The following is a 25,286-nucleotide window of genomic DNA, read 5'->3' on the forward strand; positions in this document are numbered from 1 at the left end:
GCCTTCTCACCAACCTGCTTGCCTATTGTCCTGTAGCCCATCCCAGCCTTGTGCAGGTCTACATTTTTATCCCTGCTGTCCTTACACAGCTCTCTGGTCTTGGCCATTGTGAAGAGGTTGGAGTCTGTTTGATTGAGTGTGTGGACGGGTGTCTTTTATACAAGTAACGAGTTCAAACAGGTGCAGTTAATACAGGTAATGTGTGGAGAACAGGAAGGCTTCTTAATGAAAAACTAACAGGTCTGTGAGAGCCAGAATTCTTACTGGTTGGTAGGTGATCAAATACTTATGTCATGCAATAAAATGCTAATTAATTATTTTAAAATAATTCAATGTGATTTTCTGGATTTTTGTTTTAGATTCTGTCTCTCACAGTTGAAGTGTACCTATGATAAAAATGACAGACCTCTACATGCTTTATAAGTAGGAAAACCTGCAAAAACAGCAGTGTATCAAATACTTCTTCTCCCCACTGTATATGAATGTGTCCTGTACACTACTCCGTGGGGTAAGGCAATATTTTGAAATATGTATAATTTACTTTGATACTCTCATTGGTTGATCCAATTTTTGAGGATATTTTGTATAACACCCCTATTTGTTTCTTATCACAAAATAACTGCAAAGGAGATTTCTATCTTCAGTCCAATGGGTGTAAAATGAGACTACCGGTAACAGACTCTATTGGCTCAAAAACCTTCCAACAGAAAAGACAGGACCAGGTTGTATATCACACTGGGGGAAAGTCATAACCATCATACTGAAGTGTGTGGTCCTCCCAAAAGGAATTCACAAAGCATATGATTTATTGGTTTATAGTTTAAATAAGTCAAGAACTTCAGCTGATGTCATAAAGCTTTTCTGTTTTAACAGAAAATGCTTTCATTATGGACCTTTGGCAACAAGTTTTGGCTAGAAAGCACATGCCGAGACCACAAATGGTATATATTTTTATTTGGTAAATACAAAAAATGTAACTCAAAGTACATTTTATGTGCACCAAGTCATGATGCTCTGCTAAAGAGGTGGAAACCTCTTCATGCATACTTTTAAATTGTGGTAACATTCTTTTCTATACAAGAATTGTCTGATAATCCTTGATGTTTTCCTTTCTAACGCATTCCGTACCACACTTCCGATTTAAATATTACACATCGGTAAAACACAATTTGACCGTCATAGTTACAATAGGAAACTTATGCGGTCAAATATTTTTTAATAGTAAAATGGGGTCACAGCTAAAAGATGTTTGGAAACTGAATCAGTAATGACTCAAACCCCTTAATTTATGTCAGGCACTACATTCAATAAGGCACACACTACATTTACAAATTGCTATGCTTTGCAGATGGGACAAAACCAGTTTGATTTCCACACATTGACAACCTCGTCCTTATTTTACATTTGTGAACAAACAATATGACACAAAATTTAAATGTGAGAAAGTCAAAAAGATCGACAAGTTTAGGCAGAATCCATCCCATTTAACATTCATATGAGATGTCATCCAGCACAGTGATTAGTGGGCAATAGTACAAAGAAAAAAAACAACATACAGCTGACTCAGACAATGCCAACTGTGTGTAAACTTCTGCATTCTTAGGGTCCAGTGCTAGGTTTGCACGACAAACAATATGCCAATTTGAATGGTGCATAAGTCAAGATAGGCATATAATTGTACCAACACTTCTGCAGCCTTACTAGTCTCGTCCCCACCCCAATCATCCCCTAGCATTATGTCTACAAATACTAAAAGCCGACTAAAAACACTTTCTACTTTTTAAAAGGCAGTCTTTTGGAAAATAAGTTCGTTATTTGTCCTTAACTAAACTGCAACATTTACTCATACCTCGCTAAGGGTTACTGTGATTGATTAGGATTATGTGAAGTTAACATCCTTATTGCATAAATGGCTATGTCCCTTGTCAAAAAGAAAAGTTAAAACATTAAAATAACTTTTAATTACTGATTTCCTATACAAAAAATAAAATCTCCCATCATATTTTTCACAATTCAAAAAATATCTAACTCGTTCTGAAAACACTTCAATACCCATTAAGCCAACTCCTTACAGAGACCAGGGTCGTATAATAGCTTTGTATTCAAGACACTCGCTCAGTCTGCACTGTCCAATTATACACAGCTAAAGTATGTAATTATCAAACACTCTACCTGCGAAACCACAGTTCTGTCACAACGCTGATGTGATCCCACATTTGATGTCCAAGCAGATGGACAAGGGACAGAGTGGCAATAAATCATTTGAATGGAGAATGTACTGCATTGGTGAGGGCTTGTCTTGCTCCTTGGAATAAAAACCAGAGATAGAGGCAGAAATATCCCCAGCCGGTGGTCAGCAAACCCGGGCCTGGAGAGCAGGTAGGCTTTTGTTGCAGCTAAGCACGAGCACACCAAACTCAACTAATTAGGATCATGATGATAAAGCTGTCAAATAGAATCAGATGATTTAGTGCTTGGAGAGAACAAAAGCCAGGACACCCCATTGCTCTCCAGTGCCAGGGTTGATGAGCCATTTTCACAGTTGCTGACAAACAAAATAAAAAAAAACAACACAATCCACAATTTTTCCTTTTAGCTCCAGACATCCTGTGAGTAGCGTCCCTTGGTCATGAGTTTCTTGATATAGTCGGTGGCCTGAGCACGCGTCACGCCTCCCAGCTCCTCTATGATCTCATAGAAGGCCGTCTGCACGTCCCTGGCCATGTTCCGTGCATCCCTAGAAACAGGCACATCAAGTGTTTTGGTCCTTTATCCCTCATTTGAGGACTTTGTGAATTCAGGAATTGCGTTCAACAAACAGGGTCAATTACCATTTCCACTACTGAATGTTGTGGAGGGGCTAATACCCTATGCTAGGAGCCTTTCTTACCCGCAGATGTAGATGTGGGCGTTGTCTTTGTGGATCTGCCTCCACAGGTCCTCTTTGTTGGCCCTCAGGAGATGTTGCACGTAGACCTGGAGTGAGAGGAAACAGAGTTAGACTGTATTACAACGGGCTCTGGAGCTTCCGGTGTTCTTAGTGAAATGAGCAACAGAAACGCCATCTCTAACCTCTGGCTAGCTCTCGCTGACTCAGAACTATCCGTTTAAGGTCCTAGTGCTAAATAACTAATAAAATGGCATACCTTTTGCTCCTGGTCCCGAGAGAAAGCCACATTAAGTTGTGTGATCACCCCTTTCTTCTCAGCTTCTTCCAACTCCTCCTGGTACAGGTAGTCTTCATTCTTGTGCCGGCAGCCAAAGTACAACACAGTCTCCCCGACCTCCTTGCCTACAGAACAGAGCAGACTGGTTGGTTTACTTTTGAGGCACTTTATTTGTACTCCAACCTATCCTAGCATGAGGTTATTCTCAGTGTCCTTATAGCACATTCTGCTCTACTTCTTTTCCATGCAACTCCTACTGCACTATGATTTGTAGTTAAATAAAGAAAAAGGAACCAGGCTAAACCAATTAGTCGAAACTCCACTGCTCTCAAAACTGGTTCCCTACATTTACTAACATCCAAAACAAAAAAAGGAATAACAGGGTTAAATTCAGCACTACATTCAACGCGTTAAATTAGAAAGAGATTACTGTAGGGGCCAATTGGGACATACTACCTTGTCATAAAACTGTCTTGACATTCGATCATTTTGTCACGTATTAACATTGCGCAAAGTGTGAATATTTATCTAAACACCATCAAGTATTGTTAAACTGACGAACGTTTCTTATTAAGTTTACCACAAATAGCATCTATGATCTGTATGGCTTTTGACACTGGCTGTTTTAATAGCTTATTGGCCAGTAATATGCCAACTAGTATCTACTTACTACTGTCATAAGAAATTAGCAATTGGTAGCAAGACTGAAGACAAAATGTAAACTGACAAAGCCATTTTATTTCATGGCACATATTTGTTTTTCTTACATTCGTGAATGACGTTGATACATTAACGATCCATAGAGGTGACAATACCTGACTTATGTCTAGTAAAAAAACGAGAGAATCGTGGAAACCCCTCATCTTTTACTGCGCAAGGGGTTGGGGGTCTAATTTACCCCAAAACGCATGCACGGACAGGTCCTTCAAAAATCCACCACAAATAGTCGCAATATAACCGTAAACAGTTTTATTTTAAGCTTACTATAACTTAGCTACTGAAGCAATTCCTGAAGCATAATTTGTTCTGTCGGAGGTGAGGATCAAACACTGGTCGCCCAGACGGCAGTACGCGCCCACATAACTACACTGTTTAACAATGGGTAGTCAGTCAGTGGCGATTGCTCTTCTTGGCCAGCTCCACTAACACAGGACGGCAAAAAGATTACAGGGGCAATATGTACAATACTTGCATTATCATATCAGTAAATTATGATATCTGCATCAATAGTGTTTAACAAAATGTATCGACAGGAAATTATTTTGGGCGCCTAAAACCAGTGACACTAAAACGCAGAATTTCTATTTGACAACTGAAAGTCAGGTAACCTCCACAGAGAATTATGGTTGACTAAAGTTCTTACATTTACATTCATTTAGGTGATTCAGCAGATGCTCTTATTCAGAGCAAGACGCCATGAATTCTCTTTTTTATGTTGGCAAGTTTAAAGTATTTCTGTCAACCCACAAGTCTTGCTTGTAAAGTTGCTAAACACAGAACATGTGTGCATTACAGACAGATAAGGGCAATAATGCTGGAAATTGACAGAATGTTAGGTTTGGACTTAAGTCTATAATGTCTAACCTAGGGTGGAATAATGTCAATGTTGCATGATTAGATAGTAGCTGGGAGCTTGCAGTGTTTGAAACCTGTGAGGCATGTTCATTCATTTGCGTTACTGTGAGTTTATTATTTTTCCACCTCAAAAGGTTTCAGTTTGTTTTTCAATTGAATTGTTCATGTTATAGGTCACATTAAAAGGTGGAAAAAGTTCTGACATGATTCATCTTTGTCTCCTTCTTTTACATCACAAAAACCTGGCATTTTAACAGGGGTGTGTGTGTGTGTGTATATATATATATATACACATACATACATACATACATACATACATACATACACAAAAAAACAAAATAATGGTAGCTCATAAAACAATTCAAAACACACACACACACACACACACACACACACACACACACACACACACACACACACACACACACACACACACACACACACACACACACACACACACACACACACACACACACACACACACACACACACACACACACACACACACACACACACCTATGTCTACAGTTAGCTTATTATGTAATCTACCATGTACCTTGCTCTTTGAGCCACCCTCGCTCCTGGACGAAGCCAATGAAGGGAGCGATGCCGGTCCCAGGGCCGATCATGATGACCGGGTTGCTGGCTTTGAAGGGCAGGCGGAACTGGGACTTACGGATGTACATGGGGACTATGGACTTGTGGCCGTTGTCCCCGGCTACTTTGTTTTTCAGCCAGTTGGTGGCCACCCCCTTGGTTAGGCGCCCTGTCCTTGTGGTATATTCCACCAGCACAGCACAGACGTGGATGCTATTAGGGTGGACCTGTGATGAAGAGACAGACATCCATTATCACTAATGTTATAACTACTGCAGGTTAGTGAGCAGTGGATGCATTACAACAACTGGGCCAACTCACTGTACCTAAACAAACTGCTAGTGACATTAAAAATATATATGTACTGAGTTGTGGTCAGGAGGGGGGATGGGGGTTTACTTCAAACAACCAGAAGGAAATGGCTCAAAATGAAGGGAGACCCATGCAAAATTAAGAAGAAACATCCCGTAATTTTGAAGGCAGTGCAATTTTCCGTGGACAAGGATCCCTATAGAATCTTAGAAGAAAGTCGAGCGAAAGTTGAACTGCTCAACTACAGAAATCTCAGTTGAACAATAGACTACTTGAGTAAAAGGGTTCAGCTCTAGACTAATTCCATACGTAATCTTAATTTCTGGAGGAACACAGGGCCTCTATATGGGCTCACCTTAGAGGAGGAGGCGATGGAGTAGTAACGAGCCTGCAGACGGGGCAGGAGCTCACACAGGTGGTCGATAGGAGGCCGCAAAGACGGTATGTCTTCCAGGATGGCCAGGATGTTCCTGTGGTCTTCCAGCACGAAGCTCTGGTAGAGAGCCTAAAGAACAGAGTAACAACTCTCAGCTGCCATGACATGGAGGAAGGTAACACTTCTGGAGTCTTGAAAGAAGCCTTGTTTACGCTTCCTCTTACATTTTTACTTTAAAAAAAAAAAAATCCTATCCCTCTGTTTTGTGATTTCCAGACAACGGTGCGACGAACAGAAACCATCCAGTCAGAATCAGTACTGTGAGTGAAAACTGGTTGAAGAGTGATTGAAGAAGAATCCTGGATGGGCCACTGTAGCAGACCACAACACCAGGTCCCACACAAGGACTGAAAACAAGCAGCAGCTACTGTGGCAAAGCAGTCATCAACGGTACATTGGCAATGGAAAAATACTGACTGAATCCATCCTGCCTCGTGTCAACATAAGAACAGTTTCAGAATTTAGACTAACAATTCCTAGATCACAAAACTGTAAGGCAGCACTGTGACACTGCCTGTTCACATATCTCTCGCTCATGAGTTATGTTAATGGCGCTAACCAAAGACTGCTAACCAAAAAAAAAGTGAGAAGACTAATGGGTATTTTTATTTCTTTGTCATCTTGAATGCAGAAGTGGGGGATGCTGTAGTGAAGGACGTGATAACATTCGGTGTAAAAACATATGTAAACCAGTCAGAAATCCAAAAGAGGCACATCCATTTTCTTTCAGCTTACACGCACTTCTCCACTCACAGTTACCCATCTTGTGTGTTAGTGGTCAACTTTGACTACTTGCATAGAATGTGTGGAGGTTAACATCGCGTCGTATCTACACACCTTTCCCTCAGGAGAAGATGAAGCCATCTTGCGCATGTTCTCCTGGTCTTTGATGTCAGTGGCGTACTGGGCCAGCTCGTACAGAACATTGGTGCGAGGCGGATGCATGATGTCCAGGTAGTGGGTCAGAGCCGTACGGTATGTGGTGGGGCAGGGGAATGGATGCTTCTTATTGGACTCCTCTGATTAACCAGACAACGTCACATCAACACCGATCAGACATTACATCAACACAGATTAAGTACTGAGGGACAGTTTCACTAAGCTAAACCTGGGTCTGTGAAACCAGAGGGGTAAACAAACTATAAAGTAAGAGCAATATGGTAGCCAGCTTTATTTGCAGAAATATTCTGAAATTATGCTTTTTTTCCTTATGTTTGTTGAGAATGTTGTGTCTTTATCAGGCAAGGGCCATGGTTGACTCGTCAACCAAAAAAAAGTTTGGCCTTCTGAACGAATCACATGGAAAACGTTTTTCTGGAGAAAATAAAAAGCAGGCTAAATAATTTCTGTTGTGTAGTATATGCCACACTTCGGCGCTTTCGAACAACGCTGTACAGTGAGGGGAACACTTCAAGGGACGGCCAAACAAAATGTTTGTTTAAGGTTCTTGAAAAGACATTGAGAGATATTCTAAAGACTGAGCCAAGGTCTGGGCCGTACCGTCAAGGTTGTTGAGGGAGATAACAGTGTCAAGGTCCACACCGAGGACCTGTCCCAGCTTGGTCACAATGGTTGTGTCATTGGTGGGGTAGACTGCAACATGGTCTCCCGAATCATACCTAAAAAGACAGAGTAACCAAGGGTTTTTGAGTTCTCTTTGCACTATAGAAAGACAGTATTTCTATTAAATACTTATTGCATATATACTCATGTGTCCTGGTTCTCTCTGGTGGTGCGTAGGTCAGTAACGTTACGTAGACAAAGCCACGGCTCTCTTGGCTCTTACCTCATCTTGGAGCCGGTAATGTCCAGTTCGAGGTGCATGAGATACCGGTCCCCTGCTTTGTTGAGCTTGCGGTTCACAGTGACTGGAGCCAGGAAGGGGTTTTTGGAATCAAAAGGCCTTGGGGAGAAGGAATTTCAAACGTATTACAGGGATATCTTGGGATTTTGGCAATGGGGCAGTGAGATTAACTTGTGAATACCATTTCAATATCCGTGAACAGTCTGAATACAGTATCTAGTGTTGCTACAATTGCTTACTAAGATTACTAATCTACAGTTTCTTTACCAAGATCATTTTTTTGATAACATCATGCTGAATGTTATCAAGGGTTTCATCTAATTTTGGCCAATTACAGTCTTTACAACCATTTCATAGTTGTTCTTACTTTGCTGCTTTAAATTGGAATAAAAATGTCTTCCTACACAAAGTACTAAGAAGAGGAAGTATAGAACATCTCACAAATTGATGGAGAAACGGTGACTACATATGTATTCACACACAATTAAGTGAAGAAAATCAGGTTGAATAACTCACGGTTTCTGGATGTCAAAACTCTTCAGACGGCCCAACTCCCCTGTGTACACCTTGTTCATGTTGATGTCATTGTGCTCCTTGAGCTCATACTGACGAATGCTAGTATAGAGACAGAGGGGGCCCCAGTTAACCTCACCTAGTTGTGTGTCAGGGGTAAAATGAGAATCAGACAAATAAGGTTGGAGTACCTGGAGTCCTCTCCTGAAGCCTCCACTCCAAAGTGCTCGCACATAGCTGGCCAGAACTGCTCCCTCCATGTCACAAAGTCCTCCTCCAGGCTGAACAAAGAAAAGAAAAAAGAAATACTTGAATCCAGTTGTTCAGAGGTCTGCAGCCATATCATACCTTTACAGATAAATCAGATGGTGTTAGAGAGACTGAACATTTGAATGTAGTGTGTTCTCTCCCTCATTTCATAAATATATGGCAAAATATACATTATGCAATATAATAGATATATACAGACAGATATAACTAACTGGTTCTTATTTACAGCAATGACATGGGAGAGGAGCAGCAATTATGGTCAACTAGTAAAAATGCTTGCTTTTGATTGAAACACAATTGTGAAAACTGTCAAAACAAAATCCATTATTATTCGTAACAGAAACATTTAAGAAAATACAGTGATATCAATTGTCGTTGGCACTGCCAGGCGATCCTCACTCACTTGCCATCATCATCCCCCATGCCAAGGTCGAACACCCTCTTGGCTCCCAGTTCCTCCAGCCTCTTGTCCACATACACACCCATGGCATTGTAGTGTTCATACGTCTTATTACCCAATGCAAACACCTGCAAAGTAGAGGGAGTGAGTGAGAGATGCATCGACACTGCCCCCAGTGTCAACCCTAAACCTAACATTTTAGCAATTATTCAGGGCAACTTAAAAAATAGCATCCTTCACCCAAGTTTTGTCAATTTCTAATTAATTCAGATGATTAGTATAATGCCCCTGAAAGTAAGCTGAAAGACATAATGAAATAATGTGTAATTTCTAGTAAGGTACAGACATTCAGAGCGTCTGCTTAATGCTGTAAAGGTACATGACAGGGGCTGTTTCGCTGAACTTCAGTCTATTTCTCCCCAATCAGAGGGAGCCTGCCTGTCTCTCAGACACTGACCACGTGATGAAAGCGGAGCAAGAATTAAAAGTTTGGAAACCAATTCAAAAAAAAAAACTAAAAAAATTATTAAGACTGTATATTACACTCACTTTCGGGTTCAGACATTTTACATTTTATTTGTTTTAAAACATTTTTTTTATTTTTAAAATTGTATTTGTTTAAAAAATATATATAATTTTTTTTTTTTTTTTTTTATAAAACAAGAATACATTGCATACATTACCAGAAGGAAAGGTGGGACAACGTCTCATTTACTACAAGACCATTATCATGAAAGTACACTGAATGTAACTTTTTTACCAAAAGCCAGAGAACATAGAAAAGGTGCTAAAATATGCGAAGACCCCTGCAACTTTGTTGCTTTATTCAGCAACTTGAATTGGAAAGAGAGGCTGGCGGACTCAGCTGATTTTCAAGTTGTCTTTGGCAAGTTATGTAAGCACGTTTCTCTGTTTGAAACCATCAAGTTCTTCTTCTTAATTCTGCAGCAGACAGGAGTGAGAAGCAGACAGGAGTGAGAAGCAGACAGGAGTGAGAAGCAGACAGGAGTGAGAAGCAGTCTGCGCCACAACAGTACAGGCTTGCACATGCAGAGATGCACAGAAGGGTGACATAGGAGAAAAATACACCTTTGATATGCAAACTGGTCCCTCTGATTTCGTCACTCCATTGGAGACACAACATCTAGCAACAAATCAAAGAACCTAAAGCTTTCACTGAAAATGGCTGAAGACATTTCACTCAATTACTCGTTGTAACCAAAAGCAGCAGAAAACCTAGCCTAACTGTCCAAGAACCACAAAGACAAGGTCACACTCTATAGACTGCCTTTCTAATCAGTTCAACTCCTACATACAAGCTTTGGCTTGTAATAAAATAAATGTTCCCAAATGGTCTGCATATAACTCCTAATGTAGCTGGTGAAATATATGTATTTTCTCCAGCCCATGACAAAATATACATACATTTAGTAGGCAGTAGATATCACTCAAAGCTCCTGCTGTGAGTACTCTGTGACTGTTAATCTATCCTTCAGTGTGTAGTCCTTCTGGTTTAGAAAAGACATACAACAGCCAGTAGTAGAAGAAGCCCATTCACCAGGGTGGGCCAGACTGCCTACAACACTAAACCGAATACCAAGTTAGATTATTCTCTCCATTGGGGGTCAGGAACTTTGGATCATCGCTCACAACCTCCAACTGGACAGGATGGAACCAACCTCTGCTGGCACCAAGGCCAGATGTTAAACACTCGGATGAAGCGGATTCGTCCTCATACGAGAGAGCGAGGCCGAAACGGAGACTCACCGTGTAGTTGACTCCATCGAGCTCCCCGTCGTGCTCCTGCAGCCAGTCATAGAAGTCCTGGGCGTTGTCAGTGGGGTCCCCCTCACCATAAGTGGCCATGCAGAAGATGGCCAGGGAGTTGTCGATCTCAGACAGCCGAGACAGCTCACACTGTGGATTACAAGGGAGCGGGACTTCAGGTGTGAATGGGGCAAATAGGCAAATGGGAAAGCTACAGTGGAACCACCCTGGGGCAATGGAAGTACGAATCCTTAATGGAGTTGCCAGGGCTGCAGTAGAGGGGAAAATATTAGACAGGACTAGGGGATATTAAAATGTGACTGTGTTTCTCGTCGAAGGTGAAAAGCTGTCGCACGATATCAGCTTGATGGATTGAGAGGGTGAAATGAGTGTAGACGATGCCCCCCGCCACTTTTAAGTCATGTGTGTGGCAGCATTTTGGGTACCTGGTGGCCACAAACGGCGTCGGAGTGACAGACAAGAAACGATGTAAGCACTGCAACAGTAGTGCTGTACACCGCGGCTAACACAAGCACTACGCCAAGACCCCGACAGAACCACCACAGCTCACAACTAACATCAACCGCCCCTGTGAAGAAAACACTGAAAGGCCAGACAGCGCCGACAAGTGTCTCTGCATCTCAACGTCCACAGTCAAGTGCTAGAGTCATGGCAATAACGAGACTTGAGCATTTTCTCATGGGAAATAATACGGGAGAGAAGCCAGTCAGTTGAGTTTTGTGGCAAAACCCTTTTACAGTGCTTGCATATTGTCCTGCATTTTACTGCACATGTTCATTCATACATGAATCACAAGAAGATTAGGTAAAACATTTCATAATGCATCAGCATCGTCTGGCATTTTGTGACTTTCTGTGGAATAAAGGACTATTTTCCCGGTCATTCATTTCATAAATGAAGAGTTCTTAAACCGTGTCAGGCGTTTAAGTGTACCATCACACCCCTAGAAGGGACGGTCATGAAACGGTTCTGAAAAGGGTTATTGTCGGTTGTTTACCATGTCATATTCCTCTGGGTCAGCGGCCATGCCCTTCATGCCGTAGCGCTGGGCATCTTTGGATAGCCGGTTGGCAAACTCCTCCGCCGTGCCCGTCTGAGAGCCATAGAACACCACGATGTTCCTGCCCTGGTGAGAGACAGCAACCGTCACGTGGCCGGAGGGAGGAAAATAAACGTTCCAATATCCGGGGAATTAGTAGCCAAATGGTACTTGCTTGCTAAGGCCTATTTCAAATCACTCAAGGTCACCTGATGTGGAGAAGACCGGAGTTGAATTACTATTTAAAATCTTTGATGCTTTCTCTATTTGCTGTTGTCTGCTTGGGGGACAGTGTTTATACATGTTTCAATGTACTGCCCCCCACCCCATACTGCAATCAGTTACACATTAAGATTAGTCATCTGTTGGTGCCAAGTAATGCATGCACAAAAATTATATGGATGATCCCTAACTTAGATTATTTTTAACTTTTGCTGTGTGATTTTTTTATTTTAAAACACTCAAAATTAACTATTGTTAAGAGACATGGTGGTTTGATGGTGGAGAATGTTCTTAGGTAAAGAATTTTAAAAAAAACATACCGTTTTTTTCATCTTCTCAATAAAACTTGTCTCTCGAGTCATTGGCATTCTGAAAGGAAAATATACATAAAATATTGAACAAGGCATCAACAACAACAGAAATCACCCCCATCTTAAAAAAAATAAAAATAAACTTGTGAAAATTGATGAATGCAGCATGCCATCCGAAAATACTGGCAGAGAATTTGCATTCTTCTGCACGAAAGCTGCGCGTTGAAGGAAATGCTCGCTCACATTGCGCATATATATATATATATATATATATATATATATATATATATATGCATGCATGGCCAGGTCAGAGGCGCCTGCAACGCCAGAGATGTTGCATTTCTTTTTTTACTCATATACACATTATTTTAGCAGACGCTGTTAGGCAGATCAAACTACAGAACCCATCAGTGTGAAATGTCTTGCTCAAGGGCACCTTGTAGGCTCAGGGTTTAAACAGAGGAGTCGGGTTAAAGAACACCAAGCTATCATATCTGTGCCTTGAGTTTGAAATTTGACAGATGTTCTCGCTATCTCTGTAGTAAACACAGGGCAATGGAAGGTTAAGGTTCCAGTGACGTAACAGGCGAGGGGCCTTGGGCTTTCTCAGCCAGTGGGTAGGGAAAAGGACAACAGGACAGCAAGCACGAGGAGTGAGGACTTGAAGTGTGTACTGCCAACTCCCAAACGTTGAGCAGTAGTTTGTATGTATAATATTAACAGAATCGACAAAAAGTGGCGCATTACCCTTTATTACACCATCTTTACAGGAAATGACAGGAACAGCACTTTATATTGCACACTGAGGACATGGGAATGTTGCTGAGGACAAGAAATAAATAAACCTCCCTGTGTGTGTAGCTTCATAGATCTTCATTTAAGTACATCACTCGGGAAAAGGTCTAAGACCACTGCACTAAGGGACAACTCCAAACGTCATCAAAAGTCGGAACGGACATTATGTCTGTACTCTATGCAACTAAATAGGTACAGACAACAACTGACAGATTTGAATAACAAATGAGCATTCAGACTAGTCTCAATGATGCAACATTTCAGAAGTAAACTGAAGAAACTTTAATTAGGCCTACTGGTTGATTGGCGGTGAGTAAGGGTTTTGGTAGAGGTCGTTTAAGGAAACACTTCATTAGGCCTAGTCTACATGTATATTTTAGAAAATTTATTTTTGGCCTTTTGTCCACACAAAACTGCGTTTTAGGTCACTGAATATGGACCTTTTGAAAAAAGGGTGAAGATATAAAAAAAAACTCTGTTTTCATTGTTGATGTGTAGACGCATCTTGTAATGTCAGAGTATGCTGCCTTTATTTGACATCGGAGTGTGCGCATCACTTCCTTTTTTCGCAATGCGTGACTTCTCAGACCGAAAGAGACTTCAGATGACATAACTGACTGAACTTACGCATTCATAAGCGGACATACATTAAATGAACACAGCTTAACGCCTACATACCTGTAAATATAGACCACGCCAGAGAAAGAAAAACAGTGCAACATTCGGTGCTGGGGTCTCAAGTCCATTTCGCCAAAACAAACGAGCAACATTACAGACCGTTCAAGAGCAGGAAGAGGATGTAGGGCGACCCACAGGCAAACATGTGGACCAGGCTGTAACACACCATGAAATGGGGCCCAACAGCCCATAATGGATTGTGCAACCATGAACAGGATTAGTTGCAAACAGAAATAGAAAACATGCGTTTGCCCTAAAGCCTTGGTATCCCGTGAAAAACTAAACAAATGCCTCAAAGTTAGGCAGCTTTAAACTGATAAAACTGTGAAATCACCACAAAATATTCTATACTCGTCACAGGGTGCCAGCGGGTGACCAGAGGCTCTCAGAACACAACGTAAAAAGGCCAGGCAGTAGACCACGCTTCCACGCGTTCCCTCCTGAAAAAGCATCATACCAGACAAGGTACAGGCCCAGATTGCGGGGTATTACGCCTCATACCAACCTTTCTGCGGCAGCCCTCCTATCCTCCGGCATGGAAAACACACAGCCCATGACTGCTGCCACCCCCCCCCCCCCCACCCGATGCCGCGCAGTGGTCCCACTCAGAGCGATGAGGAGGTGCTAGACACTCCACGACCAGACGGAGCTCAGCAGCAGTGGCAGCCAGGACCGCGGCAGTTCACACAGACGGTCAGGACAAACATCCGCCTGAACACGGCCTGGTCCTCAGAAGGGCAGCTCCTGTTCCTCGCGGGTCTTCCACAATGCAAAGAACACACACCCTCTCACTCAACCCCACTCACAGGCTCAACAATGTCTGGCGACCAGAGGGGAGGCAGTAGTGGGAAAAGCGCGCACGCACGCACGCACAGGGACACGGCAACTTCATCCCGCTGGGTTCAGGCATTCCTGCGCGGCTCACCTCCACCACGTTCCCTCTGAAATCCTTAAGGTGCGAGCGGGCTAAAAAATAAATAAGAAAAAGGCACACGAGCTGGTGTCCATTCAGGGGCGAGAAACGCCGTCTGAACACTTTTTAAGCAACCTATGGACCCACCCCCTTCCTCAAATTACTGGAGCAGGGGGGAATGTGATCGCTATGGCAACCTAATTTATCAAAAGGATTCCATTTGTGACAAAGTGCTATTGCACTGAGCAGAACAGCCAGGCAAATAAGAGAGGCTTTCCAGAAAACGAAAGAAAGAGAACGAACAAAAAAAAAAAAAAAAAATGTATATAAGCATTGGTAAAAGAAAGGTCTACTTGTCTTTTTCGCCTCAACTTTCCACCTTCTTGAGGACTCACAAAGAGGACTTGGCTAGCATTTCACTGGCTCTCCAGGGTACATTAAAACAGGCTTGGGCCCAGAAACACAAAGGCTGCTCGACTCAGTTTATGGCAACACCCCCTTACTAACGTAGTTCGGTAACCAGGACACCCATAACACCAGAGAAACGGGGGAGGGGGCATACATGCATTTATCCTCTCTCGTCCCTGGGGTTGATTCTCTCCCCCAGGACCTTCCCTTGTTGCAACATGTCTGCACATGTTTAGGATGTCCTACAGGCAGCACTCACACGGGAACATTTACTGCCTGCTTGTATCTCCGGGGCATTGTTCCAACCTGAGCCACTGAGCCCAGGGCATTGCGTGGGGGGGGGGGGTTAAACTGGCCAGCAACAAGCATGGTGTGGTCACGTTATGTACAAGGCGCCACTGCGCATCCTTCAGAAACACACAACATCGCCTTTCCAGAAAATGTATACATCATAACTACATTTCACTGGGCAGAGGGGAAAGGCGTTTTTGGAAAGGCCCCACAATTCAAAGCGATTACATATGAAAACACGAGTGTTTTCATATGTACCTAATTACATATGAAAACACTCATGAAAACCCTACTCAACGCCAGCGTGGCTTCGGTACTGAGCAGATGGGCCCCTGGCTCAGGCCCGGGGGGACAGCCGGCTCCAAAAGGAAAGCAATCTCCTTCCAACAGGAAGGACAATCAAACCCAGGTCACTGTCTCCATCCACTGACCAAAGTCCTCCGCCAGCCACAGAGCGGCCAGGCTTTTCACCGGTGACTCTACTGCTGCTCCGGGGCCCAGACAGCAAGGGAGGACGGGGGGGAGGCAGGACAGGGAGAGAGGGGAGGAGGGGGCGCAGTGCAGTACAGGGCAAGCGACAGAAGATGAGGGGAGGAGAAAACAAAGGTCACTTCTGGAACCTGGCAGGAACATCTACAATATTCAGCCGCCACGTGAGGCCTCGGCTGCACTCTGACACACAGGCCGTTTCAACACTCCGACACACATTGATTTGTTGGAAGGTGTAAACTGGCAAACACCCAAAAACGTTTGGAGAGGCTCTAACTACTGGACAGCTGAATGTAAATACAAAGACAGGGAGTCGCACACCGCTTCAGCTCCAAGGGACGTATAAGGTAACGGAAGAATTAGGTTTCTCCATGTCAACAGATTTTAGAGTCAGTTTAACTCAATTGGGTAACAGGGGCAACGTCCGACTCTTCTACGGGCCTTACGATCCTCATCGTTACACCGCTTTGGAGATGAATGACGAGGCTCACCCACTGCCAAACACGTGATTAGCAAACACAAACACACCACCACTGACACGAGCCGGCGTGCCGGCGGTTATTTGAGGACCGGAGCGGAGAAACACCGGCACAGCCGGGCCACAGAGCCCTACTCACGGTTGGTCCAGCTTCTTGAACTCCGGGATGGGCTCAGCCTTCTTGCGGGACATGAACCAGTATACGATGAGGCCGATGATGAGGGTGAAGAGGAAGAGGTCCAGGTTGCTGAATAGGGGATCATCTTCCTCCTCCATGGCTTCTGGCAGGGTGCTGTGCTCGGCTTCCAAACTTGCCATGGTCACACGCAGGGCTGTCAGGGGAAAAGAGGCATGGGTTAGAAGTCAGGGGTCACCAGTCACCGGACAGGCTTAGTGAAAAGGCCCATGGCCAGCAGTACTGTTCAGATGTTTTATTCAATTATCTGTAAACATATCAAAGACAGTTAAGGGCAGCTGTGTGCAAGTTGCTTACATTGCATGATTTATGCTAAATTGTCAACTAATAAGATTTATTGGTATATAAAAAAATCCTACACAGGGAAATTTGCCAACTACTTGTACACCAAACTGCCTTCAGGATTACAATGCCGTCTTACTACCCTATCGTCTGGCATTACTATTACTAGAATTTAACACCCAGCAAAATGCTCTTGGAGGAGATTAAACAACATCTCACTGCCTTACAAAGAGAACAGAATGAATAGACTCCAAGTCCTCTTGTTACTTTTTCAACTGAAGAGCAATATTACGCAATCACGAAGCCGCTCCCCTTCCCACCAAATCTGACAATGAAAGACCCCTGGGCAGCAATGAGAGAAGATTGGGAAAAATACAGCTTTCTGCTGAAAATACTAGCATCACACTGGAATATGTTTTGTAGGCTTTACACCAACACTTTGCGATAGTAAAAATAAAAATACACTAGTTGGTGTTTGCTTCTGCTTGGTCTGTCCTCTCGGCTTCATTGGCCTGCTATAGTAAACTACAGATTGTGGTATATCTTGGGTTAGTGGAAGTCTTTAAAACATTACTTAACCAGACATTTTAAATGACCGAAGGTGGCATCATTGAATTAACCTGACAAAAGCGGACAGAGCTTTAACACCACAAACACACAGACGACAATCCAGCGAATGTCATTCCTTTTAACAAGAACAAAATTGGAGTCGGCTGTGTTACTTTTTTTTTTTGTCGCATACTTTGAGATTTTTTTTTTACTTGCGTGACAAGTTGTCAATCCACAGAGTATTAAAATATGTATTGTTTTAGTGCTGAGGTCTAGCAACAAAGCTTAATACCTCCTTATTTTTAAAAGCCCTGAATTTTACTCCCAAAACATTGGTAATTCAGAAAATGCCTAAGCTGCAGTACTGGCCTTACAGTCATGCCGGGAAATTTACCATCCAGCAATATATTCTGTAATGTGTGTTCACAGTGTAAACATTACATAGAGATGAATGAGATCCCATGTATCTCGGTTGGTAGAGGTTACGGATTTGATTGCCAAAGGGGACTAGGTCGAAGATGTATGCATTCACTTCTGTAAGTCGAACGTGATAAAGGCTTTAATTACTAAAATGTAAAATGCAATGGTATGGTAAAATGCAGGTATCAAGTTGCATTTCAAATTATGCTTAAAATTTGAGATTTACATACCTAAAAAAGGAAAGAAGTATGTTTACTGATAATTTCAAGCTCGCTCTTAGTGTCATGTCCCCAGTGCCCTTTTCATTCCCAGAGTAATAAATTAGCAAGCTGACACCAAAAACAACATTTCTCAACAACAACCATTTAAAAAGCAAGAGGGACATTTGCAATTAGTAACCATAGGAGTGGAAAATTAAGAGGGGGTGGCACGGCAAAATAATATTTGTCAGGCATGGTACATTGCTTAAGTGGTAAATCATGGCTGCTTGGTAAAGACAGATGTCTGAAGTTCAGACTATACTAGCGATATTCTGGAGTTATTGTTGATGCTGATTCATGATTAGCCATACACACGTGACGTTCCCGTTTTCCAGAGAATGCAACAGGTTAAAAGAGTTCAACACATCCCTCTTCCCATCTCTCGAAATCATTACTGTTCTGTAGTTAGCTACAGTACACAAATGAAACAATAATACATTACTAACATTATAGCGGTATTACTGTGTTGTAAGGTCAATAACACAATACATGAGTAATTGTGGCAAGACAACGCAGCTACGTCTGATCAAGCAACTGGAGTACATCGAAAAATCGATATAAAGTTCTATGATAAGCTGAAGACTCTCTCTAGTGAGCTTTCATTAGATTAGATTCAACTTTGTCATTGATCAAGTACAGCACAGCGAAACACAGTTAGCATCTAACCAAAAGTGAAAATAGAGGGCAGAAAATATACGGATTCATCAGGACACTAGTTCGCTACACAGCTGCCTTCTACTCTGTAATAGATAAATCACAACACTGTTAGAACCCCAAAAAATTGTTTTCTATCATCACCGGCCACTTAAATAACTTGCCTTATAAGCAAAATATTAAACACAAATGTACAGAACGCCATTAGCCAGCCTTCTGTTACTAGCTAACTACTTGCAGAAAAGTATGTGTTACCCGGCTTGGAATATTATTGTCTACTTAGGACAGCAAGGTAAACTAGTCTGACCGAGGTAGCTATCTAGCATTACCTGCTAGCTAAGTCTAAAACGAAAAGTATAGTGTCTAGAACGGCTTTATTATAAAATGGGTTTTAAAAGAAACACACTCCATTCCAATGACATAAAATGTTCAAGGCAGTCAAGAACTCGAAATTAATATCATGTAAAACTTTCCAGGAAAACAGACAGCTACTGCCAGACACTCACCTTCTCTTCTTCACCTCACTCGTAGGCAAATCACCGCGGATAATGCGGAAATGTTTGCCTAACGCAATGCCGTCATCTTGGAGGATTAAACCAAAGCTGTTGTCCAAGGGGTGTTGTCCTTACTACTCAAGATTGTTAAACTTGAACTACCAGCTTTAGACAAGGTCACTTAAAAAATAAATTAACTACGCTTATTTCAAAACTAAATTGGCATCTCAGATAGGAAAATACACATGTTAAGAAATGTTATACTCTAAAAATGTTTTCCAATGAGGGAGTTCTATTACCTCCAGGTACACGGAACTATAGAGCTAAAGGGGTAGGGTGGGGCTTTTCAAATCGACTAATCAGCTGCTGTGTGAATTATTTCACAAAACAGATTATGCTGCATCGTCCAGAAACATACAAGAAATCATAGTTTTCATAAAATAAATGTGGGGAAGGCAGACCAACATTTTTATCAAAAGCAATAACTTTAACAAGGGAAACTGCTGAATCATAGAACTATTACTTCACAGGCTAATTGCGTAACTTGAGCCGCCTTCATCCGTGAGATTTGAACAGGGCACAGGCTCACAAAAGAGGATCCACGGTTCCAAAACTGATGTAATCAACTTTCACCTGGTGAATGACACGCCTAGTCAGGCGCCCGGTGAGATAATAGAACTCTGAATTACGTGCTAACGTAGCATGGGAAAATTATAACAGTGAAGCAGGCCAGGGATCAAGGTTATGTAAAAAAATCGACAGCACATACTGTGTGCCAGTTCCTGAAACAAGTAACATTCAGTTATGAAGGTGTCCTAGCAGACTGAAAGAAGAGGGTCAGGGGGGCTTAATTAGCTTGTCACCCATACTCATTGTTTCGAACAGGTCTTGTTCACACCTTTACCTCCCTAAGACACCATTCTAGGTCAACAGAATGTTCAGGAGAAACTACAGTCCAAGATATAAAAAAAAAACGCTTTATGTATGTGGATTGATTTCCAGATGGACAGAGTTTGTCATTATGGGACTTTTCTGTTGCTTTCTATGCCAGGAAAGCTTTAACAGGCATTTTTTTGCAGGCCATAAACGCATGTGTGGTTTATGGCCTGCAAAACATGACACAGCATTGTTCTACAAGTAGCATTTTATATGTGACTTATTATGCAATCACAATGCAACACTAAAAGTGGACTCAATCTGACTAAGTGATACATGACAAAGCAAAATATTTCTTGGATGGGAGAAGTCGCTCAGCCAGATCACACCCTCATATGACCAAAAAAAACAGGAAGGGCTGAGGAAACTTCAGCTATGACCTTCCAGGACGGAAATCCCTCTAAATGATAGATACACATTTTTACCCTATTTACCGTATCTCTAACCATGTAGAGAGGTTACAGCACTGAGCCTCGTGTCATTACAGTGTCTCACCCACAGTATCGTCCATGTTTTGTCTTTCTCCCAGGGTTCTTGGTCTGTACAGACAGCCACTGATAGTAGTACTGCATACAGTGAACCATGACTGTGTTGACACACATGCGCGCGCACACACACACATTCGTTTTAAAATTTAAACAGGTTGTAATATCTTTTTTGTTGTAATTGTTGTAAAAAATTTAAAATTGTAAAAGTTCACAAGTTGCATCAGAAGCGGTGCTGGTTAGCAAACACCATACAGGACAATGTATCCATTGAAGCACAAGGAAATTGCCAAGGAATAGGTTCTTTTTTACAGTGTTGGGCCAGTAAACAAAAGAACGCTTGTTTAAACCATGAGCAAAAAGAGGACAAATCTATGCATGTGCCCTTGTAAAGAACGTAACTCTACTTGCACCTATAAGTAGTTCTGGATGAGAATCAGGAAGACTAGGTTGCAAATAAATATTAAATAAAAATGCATTTATTTAATATACTGATCTATTTCCCTGACTGGAACTGGGTGCCTAATCACACATAAAAGCAGTGTCTTTTTTGCTGTCAGAGTAGGGGTAATCCTAAAGGTGGGGTCTCTGGTCATTTCAAGTCTTTTATTGTTTGGGTTCTCATACATACTGCAAATGGTGGTTGATGGGTATGAGATGGGTTGCAATTCGAATAGTTGTTGCTCACTTGTTCTCTTCTCCTTTTCTTGTTCACCGCGGTTTCCCCTCAGGTACTCTGCCAGCTGTTTGTTACAGTCTTTTATGACAGGTGGGTGGCCTGAACTAGGCACCTGCACATACACCTGTAGTGCCTCCAAAGCACGTCTGATCACAGGAAAAGGGTTTTTTCGATTGTGGACTATTTCACTGGGTATCACTCGGGGGTGGGTAGTAACGCAAATGAGTAAAAGAGTACAGTTTCAGAGGAACGAGTACTTTTCTAGTTACATTCTGGGAGCTATACTCTTTACTCTTACTCAAGGCTTTTTTTTTTTAATAAATCGTAATCTTTACTCCGTTACATTTCATCTACTCTTTCGTAACAATTTCAGTAGTTTGTCAAAAAAAATATTGAGATTTTTCGTTTCGTGATTTGATTTGAGTTTGGGTGTTGCTTGCCGCTCCATTAAATCTGCATCCGAGTGCGAGCACAGACGCAGCTAATTAAGTGACAGACACCGACATGGAAAGCTGTCAATTGGAGGACGTTGACGATTTAAATTTACAATAGGCAACACCGTCATCATGAAATGTTGTCTTTTTATTCCCAAAGACACAACCATCTATGCTTTCAAAAACTCATCATCATAGGTCCGCAACCAGAGGTAAGGTTAGATAACCTACAATATATAATAACACTACAACTTGTTAGTATATTTGTATTAGTGGTTCATTGGGCTTGACTTGAACTTTATTATTTAGTAACACACTTCAGTTAGCAGCAACATACCCAGTCTAGCTAGCTAGATTTTAGTTGAAAGCAATTACTTTGTCAGCACTATAATTTCCGATTGATCACTTTTTACATTACATGACGTCCGGTCTGTGGTCGAATTTCACGAATTGCAACTTGTCTAAACATTTTCAATACATGACATTTTGAAGAGCGCAATTTTTTTTAACCTCGATATATTTCTCAAAAAATTTGCGGTGGGCTAGCTGAAAGCTGAAAATTGATTAGCAAAACATACCGTTACTTTCCAGTGCATTTACATTTTAAACTTCCGACCACTAGAAACGTCCGATAATAGGGATGGCAGATAGTAGGGAGACAGCTACTATTTACAGAAGACAGCTCGCTTCAGATGAGCGAGTTATAAGTTCAAAGCATCAAACTCAACCGAACATGCTGCAAAATGGACACGATTCTATACAATTTCAATACAATTTGTTAGAAGTTTAGATGCGAGGAAACGGTTGACGAAAAAAAGAAATCACAGGGAAAATATATTGCTGATATACTAATTAATATTTTAAAATAGGCGTAGAGATGTCCCTGCTGCTGATGAAGCAAAGTTAAGAATAAATCTACATCATTAACTGGCAAGTCCGAGGAATGTTCTTAACAGTTTTTTGTTTATAGATGTACTCCACTCCTGAATCAACTGTAGCTTCCATCTCTGGGATTTCAAATGTTCCCAACCAGTGGTATACCCCATATAATCCATCAACTGAGTTTGCACTTTCAGTGCCACACTCCTGCTGGGCCCGAAGAATTCTATCCACAACCTTCTGGAAGGTAGGTTGTGCTCTGTGAAGTCTGAACGGCAGCACCTGATTATGGTGCAACACACTGGACATGATGAAGGTCTTCTCTCTGGACTTTGGGAAAGAGGAACATTTGAAGCTCCATCATGTCATTTTGCAGGAGACCATTTTCATTCTTTAAAGGTGTCAACTAGTGTCAAAAAGGTGTGACTCCAGCCTGTTGTTCCTCAAGCCCGCAATCCCATTAATAAATTAATCTTGTATTGTTTTACCCGTTTTCTTTGGCAGGATGTTTTACCTAATAGTAAACTGGGCCTATGTTTACAATTATGTTGTGTAGTCTCGGCCAGGTGGCAAGGACGTTTCTCTCTGTGGTGGGGACGAGGATTGGTATTCCTGGGGTTGGACTGCTTGGTTGTAATCCTTTTTCCTCTGCCTGCTATGCCAGGGACGTGCACTCTGAGTTAGGGCCACACGGTCTCTCGCCTTTTCAACAGGCGGGATGAGCGTCAGTCAAGGGGCCGATTGCTCCACTCACACCTCCTTAGATACGTATAGGATTCCTCTGAGCTATCAGCTATACAGCAGTATGAATGGAGAGAACCCAGCTATAGAGGCGCAATAGTGTCAACTTGGGATATCTGGTGGTGTAATCTATGATCACCCACCAGGATGTTTTGATGTCCCTGGGATGGTTTCACTAATGGTCCCACAAAATCTATTCCTATATGATAAAACAGGTTATCAGTAATAGGCAAAGCAATCAATCGATTCAGTATAGTATAATGTAGTATAATATAGTATAATATAGTATAATGTAGTATAGTATAATATAGTATAGTAATAATATAATATAGTATAATGTAGTACAGTAATGTATCAATCATCTTCTTCTACTTATCCGGGGCCGGGTCGCGGGGGCAGCAGTCTAAGCAGGGATACCCAGACTTCCCTCTCCCCAGACACTTCCTCCAGCTCTTCCGGGGGGACACCTAGGCGTTCCCAGGCCAGCCGGGAGACATAGTCCCTCCAGCGTGTCCTAGGTCTTCCCCGGGGTCTCCTCCCGGTGGGACGGGACCGGAAAACACCTTCCCTGGAAGGCGCTCCGGAGGCATCCGAAACAGATGCCCAAGCCACCTCAGCTGACCCCTCTCGATGTGGAGGAGAAGCGGCTCTACTCTGAGCTCCTCCCGGGTGACCGAGCTTCTCACCCTATCTCTAAGGGATCGCCCAGCCACCCTGCGGAGAAAGCTCATTTCGGCCGCCTGTATCCGGGACCCAAAGCTCATGACCATAGGTGAGAGTAGGAACGTAGATTGACCGGTAAATCGAGAGCTTCGCCTTGCGGCTCAGCTCTTTCTTCACCACGACAGACCGATACATCGACCGCAATACTGCAGAAGCTGCACCGATCCGTCTGTCAGTCTCCCGTTCCATCCTTCCCTCACTCATGAACAAGACCCCTAGATACTTAAACTCCTTCACTTGAGGCAGGCATTCTCCACCAACCTGAAGTGGGCAAGCCACCCTGTTCAGACTGAGGACCATGGCCTAGGATTTGGAGGTACTGATTTTCATCCCCACCGCTTCACACTCGGCTGCAAACCGTCCCAGTGCATGCTGAAGGTCCTGGTTTGAAGGGGCCAACACGACAACATCATCCGCAAAGAGCAGAGACGAAATCGCGTGATCCCAAACCTGACACCCTCCGGCCCCTGGCTGAGCCTAGAAATTCTGTCCATAGAAATTACGAACAGAACCGGCGACAAAGGGCAGCCCTGCCGGAGTCCAACATGCACTGGGAACAAGTCTGACTTACTGCCGGCAATGCGGACCAAGCTCCTGCTTCGGTCGTACAGGGACCTGACAGCCCTTAGCAAAGGACCCAGGACCCCATATTCCCGAAGCACCCTCCACAGGATGCCGCGAGGGACACAGTCGAATGCCTTCTCCAAATCCACAAAACACATGTGGATTGGTTGGGCAAACTCCCATGAACCCTCCAACACCCCATAGAGGGTATAGAGCTGGTCCAGTGTTCCACAGCCCGGACGAAAACCACACTGTTCCTCCTGAATCCAAGGTTCTACTATCGGCCGTATTCTCCTCTCCAGAACCCCGGCATAGACTTTCCCGGGGAGGCTGAGAAGTGTGATCCCCCTATAGTTGGAACACACCCTCCGGTCCCCCTTCTTAAAAAGAGGGACCACCACCCCGGTCTGCCATCCCAGAGGCTCTGTCCCCGACCGCCACATGATGTTGCACGATGTTGTAGTATAGTATAATATAGTATAATGTAGTATAATATAGTATAAT

The 25,286-nt window shown here is 42.7% G+C and overlaps 1 protein-coding gene across 2 annotated transcripts; it reads right to left on the reverse strand.

Moving 5' to 3' along the window:
- Positions 1-937: 937 nt before the first annotated feature.
- On the reverse strand, positions 938-19,458 carry porb (P450 (cytochrome) oxidoreductase b). 2 transcript variants are annotated; one of them, XM_010871327.5, is made up of 16 exons: positions 19,354-19,458; positions 16,626-16,818; positions 12,444-12,492; positions 11,860-11,988; positions 10,842-10,991; positions 9,078-9,202; positions 8,596-8,685; positions 8,408-8,506; positions 7,874-7,990; positions 7,588-7,706; positions 6,925-7,106; positions 6,007-6,156; positions 5,299-5,566; positions 3,147-3,292; positions 2,891-2,976; positions 938-2,737 (listed from the first exon to the last, which is right to left on the reverse strand). In XM_010871327.5, the coding sequence occupies exons 2-16, from the start codon at positions 16,802-16,804 to the stop codon at positions 2,593-2,595; spliced, it is 2,034 nt and encodes a 677-aa protein (XP_010869629.2). In that variant the 5' UTR covers positions 16,805-16,818; positions 19,354-19,458; the 3' UTR covers positions 938-2,592. The 2 variants fall into 2 exon arrangements, with proteins under 2 accessions (XP_010869629.2, XP_010869620.2); XM_010871318.4 differs by lacking the exon at positions 19,354-19,458 and adding an exon at positions 16,980-17,004.
- Positions 19,459-25,286: the final 5,828 nt, after the last annotated feature.

The sequence above is a fragment of the Esox lucius genome, chromosome 1, assembly GCF_011004845.1.
Source record: "Esox lucius isolate fEsoLuc1 chromosome 1, fEsoLuc1.pri, whole genome shotgun sequence".
In the NCBI taxonomy this organism is placed as follows: Eukaryota; Metazoa; Chordata; class Actinopteri; order Esociformes; family Esocidae; genus Esox; species Esox lucius.